General features: G+C 45.8%; 1 protein-coding gene across 1 annotated transcript; it reads left to right on the forward strand.

Annotated features, from left to right (window-relative positions):
- The first annotated feature begins 1408 nt into the window (after positions 1 to 1408).
- LOC130208252 (uncharacterized) lies at positions 1409 to 15441 on the forward strand. The gene is made up of 10 exons (XM_056437285.1): positions 1409 to 1421; positions 2131 to 2254; positions 2660 to 2758; positions 3361 to 3552; positions 6244 to 6389; positions 6513 to 6640; positions 6779 to 6914; positions 7365 to 7432; positions 13817 to 13884; positions 14016 to 15441. Exons 2-10 carry the CDS (start codon positions 2131 to 2133, stop codon positions 14108 to 14110), a joined length of 1056 nt encoding a protein of 351 aa, XP_056293260.1. The 5' UTR covers positions 1409 to 1421; the 3' UTR covers positions 14111 to 15441.
- The last annotated feature ends 1242 nt before the right edge of the window (positions 15442 to 16683 follow it).

Raw genomic sequence — 16683 nt, forward strand, 5'->3', positions numbered from 1 at the left:
ATATGACGCTACTGCTCCTGTACGGCCACAGGTTGCAACCCTGATGAGACTGACACGCAGTTGGTTAACCACGGGAGCTGGACCTTCAGCCCTGGACCGAGTTGTGATGGACCGTTGTGTTAGAGCACTACCCAGGGATGCCAAACTACATGCCTCCCAAAGCAGCCCAAAGACGGTGGATGATCTAGTTGACGTATTGGAAAACCACCAGGTCACAGTGGAGCTGATGCGGAGCAGTCGGCAAGAGGGAAACAAGCCAAGGTGGACTAAGGACCCAGTGACTCCACCACCACTACACCGCCAGATTCCACAGGTGGGACAGGCCCGACCGCCGCCCCAGCGTCGACCCCTCGTGAATCCGGACCGCCGGAAGTGCTTCACCTGTGGCCAAGAGGGCCACTTAGCTTTGAATTGTCCGGTGAATGACGTCTTGATGCCGACGGCAGGCTCATCAGATCCACAACAGAAGGCCGGCAGCTACCTAACCACTTGCTGGGCCCATGAGGGCGCAAGGGCCCCAAAACTTCCCGTCAGAATAGGGGACCAGGATGCAGAAGCCCTACTGGACTCGGGGAGTGCTGTCACTCTCTTACGACCCGGGCTGACAACTGGCACCCGAGGGCCCCCTATCCCAGTCTCCTGTGTCCATGGGGATTCGCGGAATTATCCCACCACCCACATTAAGGTTCAGACCACAAGGGGAACTTTCGAAGTCATGGCCGGAGTGGTAGAAAATTTGCCGGTGCCAATGCTGATTGGTCGGGACTGCCCCATATTCTGGCGTTTGTGGGCCGACAGGATGACGAGCAACAGGAGAAACCGAAAAAACAGACCTCGGAGCACCCAGAATACCAAATTGCTACATGCCTGTGCAGCGCCATCTAGCCCGACTGGTTCATCAGCAGAGCAAACGGACGAGGAAGCCCAGGCCCCAGCAGAGGCCCCAGCAAGGGAGGACCCACCACCGACTGAGGCCTCATCAAACGAAGTGTTTTCTGAGTTCCCCATGGCCAAAGAGGAAAATGCTGGAAGCCCAGGACAGTTTGGGACCGCACAGTTGGAAGACCCCAACCTTCAACAAGCCAGACAGAACCTGACGGTGATCGAGGGGAATCCTGCAGAAGGGGTGAGTGTTACCCCCTTCCCCCATTTCTCTGTGAAAAATGGACTCCTATATAGGGTAGCTAAGCTGGGGGAACTTGTTGTTGAACAGTTGTTGGTCCCTAAACGCTATGTTCCAGAGTCCAGACCACGTTGAGCCTGTGATGTCTCTGCTGCTCTCAGATCGTGTTCCTGAAGCCGCCGTGGACTCTCCACGATGTCCTGCGGTGCTTGAAGAAGCACTGGATCGCTGTGTTCGGCCAGGTGGCCTCACGGAGGCAGCTGGACAACGACACACCTGATCGACTTCTTCAACTCAGGTCATTATCCAGTCGTTTTCAACAGTCTTCAAGTTTTTAAATGGTTTTTTAAAATGTGTTACCCAGATAAAGAGTTCCTGTATAGTCTTTGGGGTTTTTGGCCTTGAATCTGTTGCAACGATGAACACTTCACTATATATAATTCATGACCTTGACATGAAAAAAACAAATAGATGATACAGCGCTGGGGAACCACCGAGGACTGAAGGTGAGGGATGGATGTTGAAGACCACCTTTCAGACATTATAATCCAACTTGGATGGAACAACTTCGTGACCTTAATGACACCCAGCAACACGGTGAGATTATAATCCATTTAAATGCCAGACGCAAGCAATTATTTGTTTTTAAGATGTTTTTTTCTTTATTTGTGTTAGAGCTAGAGAGACACACAAGCAGCACAGGGGAGGATCTGCAGCAAAGGGACCACCGGAAATCAAACCTTGGCCGCCATGATGACGACATGTGGCACTTGAGTGTGAATCTAGCCTTTTCATTTTTATTTACAACATTAGCATTGAAAAGAGCAAAAGTAGTATTCATTTAATCTGAACGAGTCACTTTGTTTTCACATTTATTGCTTTTCTTGACATTTCTTTTCACACACAATTTATTGTAATTCATTGTGTCAGTTAGCGTATTAAATGACATCTGCATTATATAAAAAAAACGCCATGGCCGTGTTTACATGTCGTTTGCTGCTCTGCAGATGCAGGTGATGGAACAGCTCACGCGCTCCGGGAGGCGACTGGAGGTGAACGGTCTGCAGGTCTACGCGGAGCTCACCTGCATGGACATCGACCCGCCACGGGAGGGCGCTACAGACTCACTATGTACGTAGTGTTGCATTGAGAGATGATAAGTGGACATTTATATTCTCTGTGGAACATAGTCTGAAATGTTAATAAAACAGAACAAAGTCATCACAAAATGATGTCTAGTGAAAAAATTACAAATCTGATCCGTACACATAAATAAATATATATTAATTGTTTTGTGCAACCAAATCGTCCAAACCCCAAACAACCGACACATAGTTGGTATTTATGAATAAAACTAATTAATAAACTATCAAAATTCTGTTTAATGAAGAAAAGAAAAAGATTCTTATCGTAACCCACACAGGGTCTGAACATTGGCTGAAGTTATGTCCATTTTAATTTAAGTTTTATTTTATCGTTGTTAACTTTTGACAATCAACAACAAACTATAATACGTATGAACTTTTCTTTTGACAGCTAAACAAGCTCCTCGGCAAGACCTCCTTGTTCTGGATACAAACGTTCTGATCAGTCACCTGGATTACGTGAAGAAGATCAAAGCCCACGGCCTTGGAGGTGATTAGAAGGATTAAATAATGATTTATGGTGATTTAATATGTTAAATAATTATGTTTGTTCAGCTGGGGGCCCCATGCTTGAAGTTCTTCTGCAGCAGATATTATATATATTCCATGTCCTCAAATTTTCCAGATAATTGTTATTACTTTAATAGTATAGTTATCTTAGCAGGAAGGATCTGGAGGGATTTCTATTGGGAGAAGCTGGATTTTATGTTCAGTAGGATGTTTAATTTAATTATCCTAAAATCCCTAACCCCAAAAAAATCCCTTCAAAATAAAATCACAGGATAAAAAAATAAATAAAAAATTCTAATTTGTATTTGGCCCCTAAAAACGGGTCCCACCAGTTGAGAATCACTCATCTAAAGTATGCAAAGAAGAGACTAAGCATCTGCTCACAAAGAAATAATGTCATCACACAATCAATAGCTGAAAAAGACAGAAAAGAAATTATCATAAAAAACCTGCTCCAAGAAAGTATGATTTCCAATTTTGTTTCTATTTCATTTATTTCTAAATTCTAATAATAAAATGTATTGGTGTTGATATGGAATCATCAAAAGTTGCTTTCTCCCTCCCCACTTCCTGTTCTCCCAGCCGTGGGCTTCCCCATCGTGCTGATCCCCTGGGTGGTCCTGCAGGAGCTGGACTCCCTGAAAAAGAGGCGGGGCACGTCGAGCTCCGTGGCCCGCCGGGCGCTTCTCAGCATGTCATACATCAACGCGTGTCTGAAGAAGCGGGAGCCCAAGCTGTGGGGCCAGTCCATGCAGCAGGACGTCGCCATCAGCAGTGAGTGACTCATTCAGGGACAACAGGGATGTTCTGTGGTTGTTACACATTTATTACAACCGAGAACGGACGCTGACGGTTCACCTTTAAAAACCTCGTCCCCCCGACTGGGATGAAAGTGACACATTATGGTCAAACTGTGTAAAACATTACAATAAACATATATATTGATGTTATAACTCAAATTTAACATTTATTTACATTTGTATATATTTATGAATATATTTATATATGGATGTATTTATGTATATATTTATGGATGTATTTATGCATGTACTTATGTATATATGCATGTATATATTGTGGCAGACCAGGGGGAAAAGCAGAGCAGACAAGGCCCAGGACGCGGATCCCAAAGCTCAGGTTGGGGGAAGTGATCCACGGGGCGTACTTCCCAGTGCAGGTGCTACAGCCAATTGGCACATGGGAGTGGTCACACCTGCAGCCCATCAGCTGATGATACACAGACTATATCTACCCTCCACTGGAAGGCATCAGGGGAGAGCTGCCTGAACAGGAGAGAAGAAGGAACGTTGGAACCTCAGGAGAGGAGCCGCAACAGACCGGAGGTAACTGGACCCTCTCACCTCTCTCCTCTGCTCTGCCCGTACAGGAGATCGGAACCGTCTCACACCAGGTGTGAGACCAAAGACCCCAACCGGGAAGAATCCTTTGTTGCCGTTAGATGCCCATTCCCCCCTTCTCCTATACGTTTTATTAAGACACTTTATTTTGCGCTACGTCTCTGAGTCTCCTGATTTTATACCGAATCTCACCTCCAAGTCCCCCGGGTTGCCACATTTGGTGGAGGATGCGGGCACGGCGATCTATCGCAAGAGATTCTGTATAAAATAGGTACTCAGAGAGTCCCGCAGTGCTATGGAGGACGCCCTAGCACAGCTCGTGCAGACGCAAACCCAGCAGACACAGAGCCTAAGAGCATTACAGGATGCTATGACAACTCTGGGTCAGCACCTGATGAGACCAGAGAGGCCGACGGAACCCAGTAAAGTGCTCACCAAGCAGACGGGCGATGATGACATTGAAGCCTACCTAAGGGTTTTTGAGAGAACGGCAGAGAGAGAGAGGTGGCCTCCAGCAGAGTGGGCAGGGATACTAGCCCCGTTTTTAACAGGTGATGCACAAGAGGCCTGTCGGGACCTCGGCCCCTCCGAAGTAAATAATTATGACGTGTTAAAAGCCACCATCTTAGCCCATTATGGACACAACCTCCAGACCAGGGCCCAACAGTTCCACTCCTGGTCATATGACGCTACTGCTCCTGTACGGCCACAGGTTGCAACCCTGATGAGACTGACACGCAGTTGGTTAACCACGGGAGCTGGACCTTCAGCCCTGGACCGAGTTGTGATGGACCGTTGTGTTAGAGCACTACCCAGGGATGCCAAACTACATGCCTCCCAAAGCAGCCCAAAGACGGTGGATGATCTAGTTGACGTATTGGAAAACCACCAGGTCACAGTGGAGCTGATGCGGAGCAGTCGGCAAGAGGGAAACAAGCCAAGGTGGACTAAGGACCCAGTGACTCCACCACCACTACACCGCCAGATTCCACAGGTGGGACAGGCCCGACCGCCGCCCCAGCGTCGACCCCTCGTGAATCCGGACCGCCGGAAGTGCTTCACCTGTGGCCAAGAGGGCCACTTAGCTTTGAATTGTCCGGTGAATGACGTCTTGATGCCGACGGCAGGCTCATCAGATCCACAACAGAAGGCCGGCAGCTACCTAACCACTTGCTGGGCCCATGAGGGCGCAAGGGCCCCAAAACTTCCCGTCAGAATAGGGGACCAGGATGCAGAAGCCCTACTGGACTCGGGGAGTGCTGTCACTCTCTTACGACCCGGGCTGACAACTGGCACCCGAGGGCCCCCTATCCCAGTCTCCTGTGTCCATGGGGATTCGCGGAATTATCCCACCACCCACATTAAGGTTCAGACCACAAGGGGAACTTTCGAAGTCATGGCCGGAGTGGTAGAAAATTTGCCGGTGCCAATGCTGATTGGTCGGGACTGCCCCATATTCTGGCGTTTGTGGGCCGACAGGATGACGAGCAACAGGAGAAACCGAAAAAACAGACCTCGGAGCACCCAGAATACCAAATTGCTACATGCCTGTGCAGCGCCATCTAGCCCGACTGGTTCATCAGCAGAGCAAACGGACGAGGAAGCCCAGGCCCCAGCAGAGGCCCCAGCAAGGGAGGACCCACCACCGACTGAGGCCTCATCAAACGAAGTGTTTTCTGAGTTCCCCATGGCCGAAGAGGAAAATGCTGGAAGCCCAGGACAGTTTGGGACCGCACAGTTGGAAGACCCCAACCTTCAACAAGCCAGACAGAACCTGACGGTGATCGAGGGGAATCCTGCAGAAGGGGTGAGTGTTACCCCCTTCCCCCATTTCTCTGTGAAAAATGGACTCCTATATAGGCTGATGCATTGTATGTCATGTATACCTGTACGTCCTTATCAGGTGAGTCATGTTTGACCCACAGGTTCTCCACGCGGGAGAAGTCTTGATATGTTGATATGTTCATGAGTTCAAAAGAATCAACAGTCATAGAAATATGTGTAAACCTTCATGTGCATTGATGGTCACATGCCTGATTTATATGTATATATGTATACTGTATATATGTATGTATGTATACTGTATATCCCTCGTTTGTCTCCTCAGGCCAAACGGCGACCTGCGACACGACGGCGGCCGCCGTCCGGCAAGCGAAGGAGCTCGTCAACGTTTTCAGGGAAAGGTCGCGACTCGTCCCCGGGGCCGTCTCCACGATGGAGAACATCGACAACGCGCTGCGGCCGCCGCCGCCGGTCAGCAGCTCCTCTTCATTCAACCACATCCACTCACACGTCTCCAAACGAGAGACTCTCTGTCAGATTTGAAAGGGTTGAGAAGGATGCATATATTCATATTGTGTGCGTGTGTGTGCGCAGTGTGAAGCTCCAGCCCGTGACGTCGACATGAACGATACCGAAGAGGAGGAGCCGCCCCGGCCCCCGGCCCCCCACCAGGAGGTGTGGGCCCTGTTTGAGACCACGTGGGCCCGCCTGTCTCAGAGGAGGTGGGTGTGACACGTGATCTCGCTTCCAGAGCATTTGAGGACGATGAAGAAGAGAACAAGAGCAACGCCACTCTGAGGAGGTTGTTTGTTGTGATTACAATCCCCCCCTGAAGGTCATGCTTCCCTGTCATGTTTCAGCTTTGAGGTGTTCAGAGTTCTGGGCTTTGACCACGACGCCACGCAGAGGCCGGTGGGGGGGGGGGGCCTCCGCCGCCGCGGTCTGCCTGCACGAGCTGCGGTCCGTGGTCGCCCAGCTGCTCCGAGCCTTCAGCAGGTGTGTGTGTGTGTGTGTGTGTGAAGGTCCTGGAGTTTAAACATTGTTATTTCCAGGCCAAGTCCGTAAAACATAAAATCCCAAAAGTTTTTGAAAAGTCATGAACATTTTCTTATATTCATATATAAACATTTATATTCATATTTATTCTTTTCATCAAACGGTTGTCTCTCATGCGTTTGTGTTTAAGGTTTATGTACTCGTGTATACACGGAGGTTTCACAAAAGGTTTAAAGGAGATCGTCAACACGTGTGACCCCGGACGAGGTGCAGTACCCCTCGCCGCCACCGAGCTCCCCGGCGCCTCTCAATCTCGTGGTTTTAGTTGTTCGGCCTTTAGCCTCAGAACTAGATAAGAGTCATTTGGGAACGGTTGATCCTCCTCACCCTTCACGAGCGCCAGCTGGGAACCGCTCGTCCCTGTAGTGTGTGTGTGTGTGTGTGTTTCAGTTCGTTGACATGGACTCCAGACTGACCACCACAGACCTTCTGGATTGTTTCTCACGAGAAGACTACAGGTAGACACGCACACACACACGCACACACTTGAAAATAAGAAGGATGACTGTTTCTATTCTGTAGTTGTTAAGGGCCTGTAACTGAAACTTAGAGTATTAAAGAGAGAACGATTATGTATATATATGTGTGTGTATATATATGTATATCTAGTTTTAATATGCTTATCCTAAGAAAAATAAATACATATACTGTATATATATGTCTATATATTAGGGCTGTCAATCGATTAAAAAAAATTAACTAATTAATCGCACATTTTGAAATTCATTAATCGCAATTAAAAGTTAAAAGTTCATTATTTTTAAAGACCAAACTTCACACGTCGAGCTCCGTGGCCCGCCTGGCGCCTCCCGCCATGTCGTACATAAACGTGTGTCTGAAGAAGCGGGAGCCCAAGCTGTGGGGCCAGTCCATGCAGCAGGACGTCGCCAGCAGTGAGTGACTCATTCAGGGACAACAGGGATGTTCTGTGGTTGTTACACATTTATTACAACCGAGAACGGACGCTGACGGTTCACCTTTAAAAACCTCGTCCCCCCGAATGGGATGAAAGTGACACATTATGGTCAAACTGTGTAAAATATTACAATAAACATATATATTGAGTGAAGATAGAAAAGGAAGAAAATGGATTCAAATTCTGACAACGGAAAGCGAGGTGAGAAGAACGGGGCAGGTGCAGAACCAGCTAGCCTAAAACAACTGACGGACTTGCTAGCACCCATCGGCAAACAACTGGAGGAGGTGAAAAAGGAGGTTAAAGAAGTCAAACAAGGGATAATCGATGTCAGGAGAGAGGTAAAGGAAGAATTCGAAAAATTCCGGAAAGAAACAAAGAAAATTCGAAGGAATAAATGCCGACATGAAAACGCAGCGTGACCACATGGAGGAAGCCCAAACACGCGTCGCTGAACTGGAGGAATGGCAGCTGGAAGCTAAGGGCGAAATGCTAACTATTGCGGCACGGACCCTACGGATGCAGGAGAAACTGACAGACCTCGAGGGCATGTCAAGGAGGAATAATATTCGCATCTTTGGCATACCGGAGGGCACGGAGGAGAATTCGACAAGCAAATATCTGGAGCGCTTCCTAACCACCGGACTCGAATTGCCTAGCGACACCCCGCTACAGCGAGCACACAGAGCCCTGGCACAGAAGCCACCTCCGAACGCACCCCCAAGATCAGTGGCAGTGAACTTCCTACAATTCGAGACCAAGGAAATGGTGCTCAGTCACGCATGGAAGAGGAAAATCCACGTAGGAGGGAAGAGGATTTTTTTCGACCATGACTATGCAACTGAAGTGGTCCAGAAAAGAAAAGCATACGGACCCATAAAGAAAATTCTAAAGGAAGAACAGATCCGTTTCCAGACCCCGCTAGCTAGGATGCGAATACACTGGGGAAGCGGAGTCAAAACTTACGACAGTGCAGAGGACGTGGCGAGGGACATGGAGAAGAGAGGTTACGGGGTGGATCTCCCGGGAGAAGGCACCGCGACCGCAGGGAGGGAGAAGACACGAGACCCGGCAGAATGGCAACAGACGACCCAAAGCAAGACGGGGAGGACGGCAGCGGCTGCTGCAAAGGAGAAGCTGAAAGGGTTTCAACGGGGGAAATGAGTCTGGCTCGCTGGCCTGAATGGACGTGCTAAGGATTATGGAACCCAGTTTGTCGGCTGACAGGCATGTTAACGGACCTATAATAAATCCAACGCAACTGACGCCGATTGAGAGAGACTAAAAGGAGAGAGTTGGACATAACTAGACGGAGGGGAACCCTACGGAATGGGTTTGTTTTCGGTTCTAGAGAGGGGCCCTTTCTGAGAGAGAGGATACCCCCTCAACCTACCAACGGGACCTGGGGGAGACGACATCCCCTTCTTTGGAACAAGTTTGTGTTTTGTTTTATTGCATTTTATAATTTCATGTTATGTTTTATTGCACGTTATGCAATGTTGAATGTTCCTTATGTATTCAACCTACTGCTGTTCAGGTCGCTTAATAGGGCTATTGATCTAGGAATAGATGGGTTAGACTGGTGTCACTTAATGTTAATGGCTTGAATACCCCCAAGAAAAGGGACATGGTTATGACTAAAGTAAAGAAGGATGGAGCCCAAATTATATATCTGCAGGAGACTCACCTTAACAAAGTAGAACATGACAAGCTAAAGAGGTACGGTTATAGAAATGTGTACAGTAGTTCGTTTAAGGGAGGTCCCAGAAGAGGTGTGACGATTATGATATCAAACCAGGTACAATTCGAATATGAAAAAGAGATAAGAGATGGGGAGGGAAGATATATTATTGTGAAAGGGAAGCTCGACAATGTGATGGTTACTCTGGTGAATGTGTATGCGCCTCCAGACTGTGACAAACACTTCTTTAGACTGCTATTTGATGTTATCGCAGCGGAAACAGAGGGTATTTTACTTTGTGGGGGGGATATGAATGTAGTTTTAAATTATAACATGGACACAACAAGCCTTAAAAAATCAAAAATACAAATATCAAGATACGTAAATACATTATTGGAGGAGATGGGATTGGTCGATATATGGAGGAATCTACATCCACTAGAGAAGGACTTCACGCATTATTCGGCGGTGCATAAAGTACACTCGAGAATAGATTATTTGTTTGTGGATTCAGGAAATGTCCACAGGGTTAATGAATGTCATATAGGAGGGGCAGATGTGTCTGATCATAACTCGCTGTACCTTGACATAGGCATCAGTAACAGGAAAAGAATAACCAATTGGAGATTGAACGTGGGTCTACTGAATAATGAACAAAGGAAGGACTAAATCAAATTGGAAATACAAAAATATGTTAAGGAAAATGACAATGAGATGGTGGAGCCAACGATGGTTTGGGACGCTTTGAAGGCAGTTATGAGGGGGAGATTAATTTCGGAAGCGACCTACGCAAAAAAAATGAAATTAAAAACTTATTCGGAAAATATAGAAAAACAGAGCATTGGAAAGGGATTACCAGAATTCAGCTGACTTGGACACACAAAATAAAATTAAGCTCGTAAAATTAGAGATAGGGAAACATCTAACAGAGGAGATGGAACGGAAGATTCTCTTCTATAAGCAAAGTTATTATGAGATAGGCCCGAGAGCCACTAAATTACTTGCGAGACGGACCCGTAAGCAACTAGCAACAAGTCAAATACATAAAATTAGGGACCCCCTTACGAACCAATTGATAACAGAGCCAGAGGAGATAGAAAGAATATTCCAAAGATATTATGAGGAATTATATACACAGCCAGAGTCTGCACCAAGAGAGGAGATAGTCTTTTTTAGACACACTAGACCTACCAAAGATAGGACAGACACAGAACGATACCCTAACGAGGGATATTTCAATAGAGGAGGTGGTGGAGGCAATAAACAGATTAAAAAATGCGAAAGCGGCGGGGAGTGACGGCTACCCAGGGGAATGGTATAAGACATTCAAGGACGAACTGGCTCCGCTGTTAGTTAAATCTTTCAATTGGACATTACAAAAAGGCAAATTACCACCAACATGGACAGAAGCAATAATAACGGTCATACCTAAACCGGGGAAAGATAGGGAAATATGCGGAAATAATCGACCAATATCGATACTAAATTTGGATTACAAGTTATATACATCTATTATTGCTAAACGAATGCAGGCCTTTACACAGGATTTGATCAACGAGGATCAAACGGGATTTGTGAACGGGCGACAGACGCACGATAACATTATAGATCAGGCAAACAAACAGAAAAGAGACACGATACTGGTTAGTGTAGATGCCGAAAAGGCGTTTGACAGGGTAAATTGGACTTTCCTTTTCACAGTGCTAGAGAAATTCGGATTCAATGATAAATCAATACAGATTATTCGGACCCTATATCAAGAACCTACAGCTAGAATCAAAATAAACGGGAGCCTATCTAACAAGTTCGATCTACAGAGATCAACCAGACAGGGATGCTGTTTGTCACCAACCCTGTTCGCATACTTTATTGAACCATTGGCCCAAGCCATACGGGAAAATAGACGAATCCAAGGAGTGACAGTGTGCGGGGTAGAACATAAGGTCAGCCTCTTCGCAGATGACATTGCATACCTTGAACGGCCTGGTGAGTCGTTGCCAGAATTGCTAGATCTCTTGAACACATATGGAAAACTATCAGGATACAAGATAAATATCACTAAAACCCATGGGAAATTTTAAAAACTGCGCCTTTTCAAAATGTACATTCACAGGAAAATGTCAAAACAATCCAAAAAGAGAAAGCACTTGGAGTCTTCATCCTCAAGTGAAGAAGATACAAAGGTAAGAAGGTATTAGGATTAGGGCTGCAACAACGCATCGATAAAACCGATAAAAATCGATTATTAAAATAGTTGGCAACGAATTTTATTATCGATTCGTTGTGTCGCGCGATTATTACGGCGCTCAATAAGTCACGGAGTATAAACAAAGTTGAGTTGAGCGCAGAGCGGCGCAGGAGAAACCAGAGCATAGCGGTGGGAGAGGAGAGACGGAACGCTGCGTTGTGAGAGCCAATCAGCGCTGAGCTGCTCCTCTGTTGATGAATCTAATTGGCTGCTGCTGCTCACGTGGCGCTGGATGCGGAAGTCATTCACGTAGTCGGAGAGTGGAGACATTCACGGAGCTAAGTGCGCCTCCGGGTGACGTTATGAACCCAGACACCAGGGCGCTAAATGTCACGACGTGTGTGGCATTTCCACAAGAGTATAACGTAGAAAACGTGGTTATTTATTCCGTGGCGGATAGCGGAAAATATTTTTCCACGGAGAAAGGCAACGGAGATAAGCCATGCCGCCACTCGCTCAGACGTCATTTAACGGAGCGGAGCAGCGCGTGAGCTCTGATCGTGTGCTCTTTTAATGAAGTATCGAGACTAAAAATATGCTAAATCACATCGTTTTTAACGTACGGGTACTTTGTTAGTATCGATACACCGTGCAGCGTGACAGCAGCAAATGTAGCGGACTAACATTCAAGCTAACCTAACTTCCCAAACGCTGTCGACATCTGAACGCTGATTGGCCGAGACGCGACACGTCCCATCAAATATGTTTTATTGCGAAGAGCACCACTTCACATTTTTTCCGCGTCTCACTGTAATCTCAACGGCAGCGGGCCAGGTGAAAAATAATAATAAATCGGAACGCGTCTCTGATATTGTTCAGGGGGTCACATGGGGACCACTGCTCAGGAGAGGAAAGCTGTCAGTCTGTTTGTGACGGGTCCATCACATGCTGACCAGTGGATCTCCAGAACCTTTCCATGACTTTAAACCAAATTTCCATGATGAAACATTATGTGAAAACTCTATCTATACGTGACAAAGTGAGAAGATGTCGTATTTAAACTAGCAATGAGAATTCCAAAGCATACCGTGTAAATACAAATTTGAAAAAAACACATTTTCATTACTTTTCCAAATATTTTGGGATTTTATTTTTCTAGGCCTGCTAATAGCCATTTAAAAATTCCATGACTTTTCCAGGTTTTCCATGACCGAACAGACCCTGTTTTGAATAAAGGGTTGAAAATTAAAGTGTTTTTGTTTTTTATCCGATTAATCGATAAAATAATCGACCGATTAATCGATTATCAAAATAATCGTTAGTTGCAGCCCTAATTAGGATACACTCCTCTATTATTATTATTATTATCGATTCACGTGAAGATACTTAAAATAACCGTCAGTTTCCCAAAGAAGAAATAGACATATATTGAATCTGTAACACCCTGTTCTATCTCTCCTGTGTTCCGTGTCTCCTATGTTCCGTGTCTCCTATGCCTCCTGTGTCATCTCTGTGTCTTCTCTGTCTTAATTGTTTAATTCCCTGCACTTGCCCTCAGCCCCTCTTGTCTCGTTACTGTCTGATGTCGTACACCTGTGTTCCCCCTATATATTGTGTCAGTCTTTCACTTGTCTCCTGTTGGATTGTCGTCTCTTGTTCCTTGTCCTTTTCCCGTCGTCCTGAGGTGTTCCTGATCCTGCCTGCTTCGACCCTGCCTGCCTGCCTGCCCCTTTTGGACCTTGTTTATTTTTCAACTATTTTGCCTCATTAAAGAGCGCCTTTTTGTTATTTATATTGAATCCAGCCTGTCTTTCTGCGCCTGAGCCTCACCACGTTACACCCTCCGTGACAGACACAGGAGGCATAGGAGACACGGAACATAGGAGACACGGAACACAGGAGACACGGAACAGGGTGTTACAGAATCGTCCAAACCCCAAACAAGCATCACATATTTGGCATTTGAGTAAAACAAATTACAACAGCTATCAAAATTGTCTCAGAATAGTTTTGTTATGGTCGAAAGACATTTAATGTTTTGTTCCCCATGTTTTCAGTCATCCAAGGAACAAGAAGTTTCTGAGAATTCCAAACGTGTCAAGAGGAACCACGCTGAAAAGAAGAGGTGAGATACAGGTTACTTGATGTTTAACAACACATTAATGTTGATATCATGTCGTTGGATATCATTCACTTAATTAATACGTTTGTTTATTATCTCTAAATGTGATTTTTCTTTTGTTCTTCGACATGTAGCTCTGCAGCAAAACAAGAAAAGTGTTCATCCTCTCCTGTTAAAGATCCTTCCCGAAGCACCCGCCACATTAAAGGTGCTGCCGACCAACTGTTAAAAACACGAGACCCCAAACAACCGGTTTATAAACCAGAAGAATGTTCAGAACCAAAACGTGAACTTTCAGATAAACATAAGACTGTCAGGGGTAAGACTTTGAAAAAAGAAACCTCAAAACCCTCAAACAATGCAGGGGCAGTCGCCCAGAGGACAGAGAAGACACCTAAAGGCGGCTCCGATACAACATCTGCCCACAGGCGCAAATGCAAATTTAAAAAACTGCGTGAGTTTGGATTCTGCTGAACAGAAAGAACGGACGAGGAAGAGCAGCGCTGGGGAACCACCGAGGACTGAAGGTGAGGGATGGACGTTGAAGACCAGAGGACCGAGCGCGGCCGCCTCCGCCTCTCAGGATTCTGCATCGGAGAAGAACATCGATTTGTTCATGAAAATGTGCCAAAGGCATCGAGACGAGAAGGCCAAGCGGAGCCGGTGTACCGAGGCAACCTCTTCCTCTACCATAGGGACTTCCTCCTCTTCCTCGACCACAGGGACTGCCTCCTCTTCCTCTACCATAGGGACGGCCTCCTCTTCCTCTACCATAGGGACTGCCTCCTCTTCCTCCAAGCAGGTCAGCAGCTCAGACGCTGTGAAGAATGTGAGAACCATCCCGGGGACCGTTTTTAATTGGCAAAATAATGCATTTATCTAAAACATTTCAAAAAATCTAATAAAAAATGGTTGTACACTTCCAATTCATAGTATGTCGACCTCAGTTAATGTAGTATGTGTGTGTACTTAACCACAAGAAGACAGGAGAACTCCCTCAGAGCTCAAGTTCAGGTGGAGGCGGAAAGTGGACTGTGTTCCGTCCTGTGCAGGCGGCGCGCTTTGCGGGGGCGCGCAGAGAGTGCAGCTGAGCACAGCGAGGCTATCATCCTACGTGGGTAGGGGAGGGGCCGCTCCTGTTATTATATTTTCCAGCTTTTTTCAACTTTAGGTCTAAGCAGTTTATTCAAATCGTCCGCAGATCGAACCTCAGTTATATCAACCTCAGTGTCAGGACTCGTAATTGTATCGTCTTGTTTTACCACAGATATGTCTTCATCAATTACAAATTTGTTAAAATCGTCCTCAGTTTCAAATTCTATAACATCCGACTGAATCATTTTAAACCATGTTCATCTTATATATTACGACTCAAAACTAGTATTTACAGAAACTTGTTCAAAAAACACAAAAGCAATTTACACGCTTATAAAAACATGAAACTCCCAGAGTGGCATCCAGACACCTGTCCGGTCTTCGAACCCGGCACAGTATCCAACCTCACAGAAGCAATTTACACATTCATCATTTTGATCTGCTACGACCGGCAACGTCCAGAGCACCTCCGCAGAAACCTGTCCGATCTCTTCCAGATACGGCACAGTATTACAGAGACTCAGACGCGATTTACACGCACGTGCTTTTAATATGTTTACGACGCAAAACTTCCAGAGTTTTAATCAGAACTCCGAAGCAATTTCCACGCTCGTTTCTTTTTCTCTTTTTTATGACACAAAACTTCCAAAGTTAATCATAACTCTGAAGCAATTTACACGCTCGTTTTACGACGCGAAACTTCCAGAGTTTTTATCAGAACTCCGAAGCAATTTACACGCTCGTTTTACGATGCGGAACTTCTCTTTTTTATGACACGAAACTTCCAGAGTTAATCATAACTCTGAAACAATTTACCCGCTCGTTTTACGACGCGAAACTTCCAGAGTTTTTATCAGAACTCCGAAGCAATTTACACGCTCGTTTTACGACGTGGAACTTCTCTTTTTTTATGACACGAAACTTCCAGAGTTAATCATAACTCTGAAACAATTTACCCGCTCGTTTTACGACGCGAAACTTCCAGAGTTTTTATCAGAACTCCGAAGCAATTTACACGCTCGTTTTACGACGCGGAACTTCTCTTTTTAATGACACGAAACTTCCAGAGTTAATCATAACTCTGAAGCAATTTACCTGCTCGTTTTACGACGCGAAACTTCCAGAGTTTTTATCAGAACTCCGAAGCAATTTACACGCTCGTTTTACGACGCGGAACTTCTCTTTTTTATGACACGAAACTTCCAGAGTTAATCATAACTGAAGCAATTTACACGCTCGTTTTACGACGCGAAGCTTCCGGAGTTTTAATCAGAACTCCGAAGCAATTTACACGCTCGTTTTTACCTTATCACACAGTCATCAACAATGCCTTGGAACAGTTTTCCAACACACTTTTACCACTGTAAATCTAAATTTTTAGTTTTAACACACTACAATGACTGACATTTTACTCACGCATCCTCTGGTCAAATGTTTTTTTTTTACTATAACTACAATATGCAGAATTCAATTAAATAGGTTTCTGCTTACCTTTTTTATTTGTTCAGGCCTGAGACCAGTTGAGGATGGGTGTGTAATCTGCCGATGGACTTCTCTCAGGTTCCTTGGATCTCCAGGTCCCGGACCCTAGGCGCGGGTCGGGGGACTCGCACCTCTTCGTCCAAAAATGGTCACCTTTTCACCGTTATATCACATCGGGGTCACCAATTTGTCGAAGGTTGGGAAAAGATGACCAGGACGGCAAAG

This window comes from Pseudoliparis swirei, chromosome 18 (genome assembly GCF_029220125.1).
Source record: "Pseudoliparis swirei isolate HS2019 ecotype Mariana Trench chromosome 18, NWPU_hadal_v1, whole genome shotgun sequence".
Classification (NCBI taxonomy): Eukaryota; Metazoa; Chordata; class Actinopteri; order Perciformes; family Liparidae; genus Pseudoliparis; species Pseudoliparis swirei.

What these genes read in the sequence shown, in the direction of transcription:
- LOC130208252 (XM_056437285.1), top strand. Translation starts at nt 2,131, where the DNA reads ATGCAGGTGATGGAACAGCTCACGCGCTCCGGGAGGCGACTGGAGGTG. An exon ending in GCAGGACGTCGCCATCAGCA is followed by an intron (nt 3,553 to 6,243) that starts GTGAGTGACTCA and finishes TTGTCTCCTCAG; the next exon opens with GCCAAACGGCGACCTGCGAC. An exon ending in CTGCTCCGAGCCTTCAGCAG is followed by an intron (nt 6,915 to 7,364) that starts GTGTGTGTGTGT and finishes TGTGTGTTTCAG; the next exon opens with TTCGTTGACATGGACTCCAG.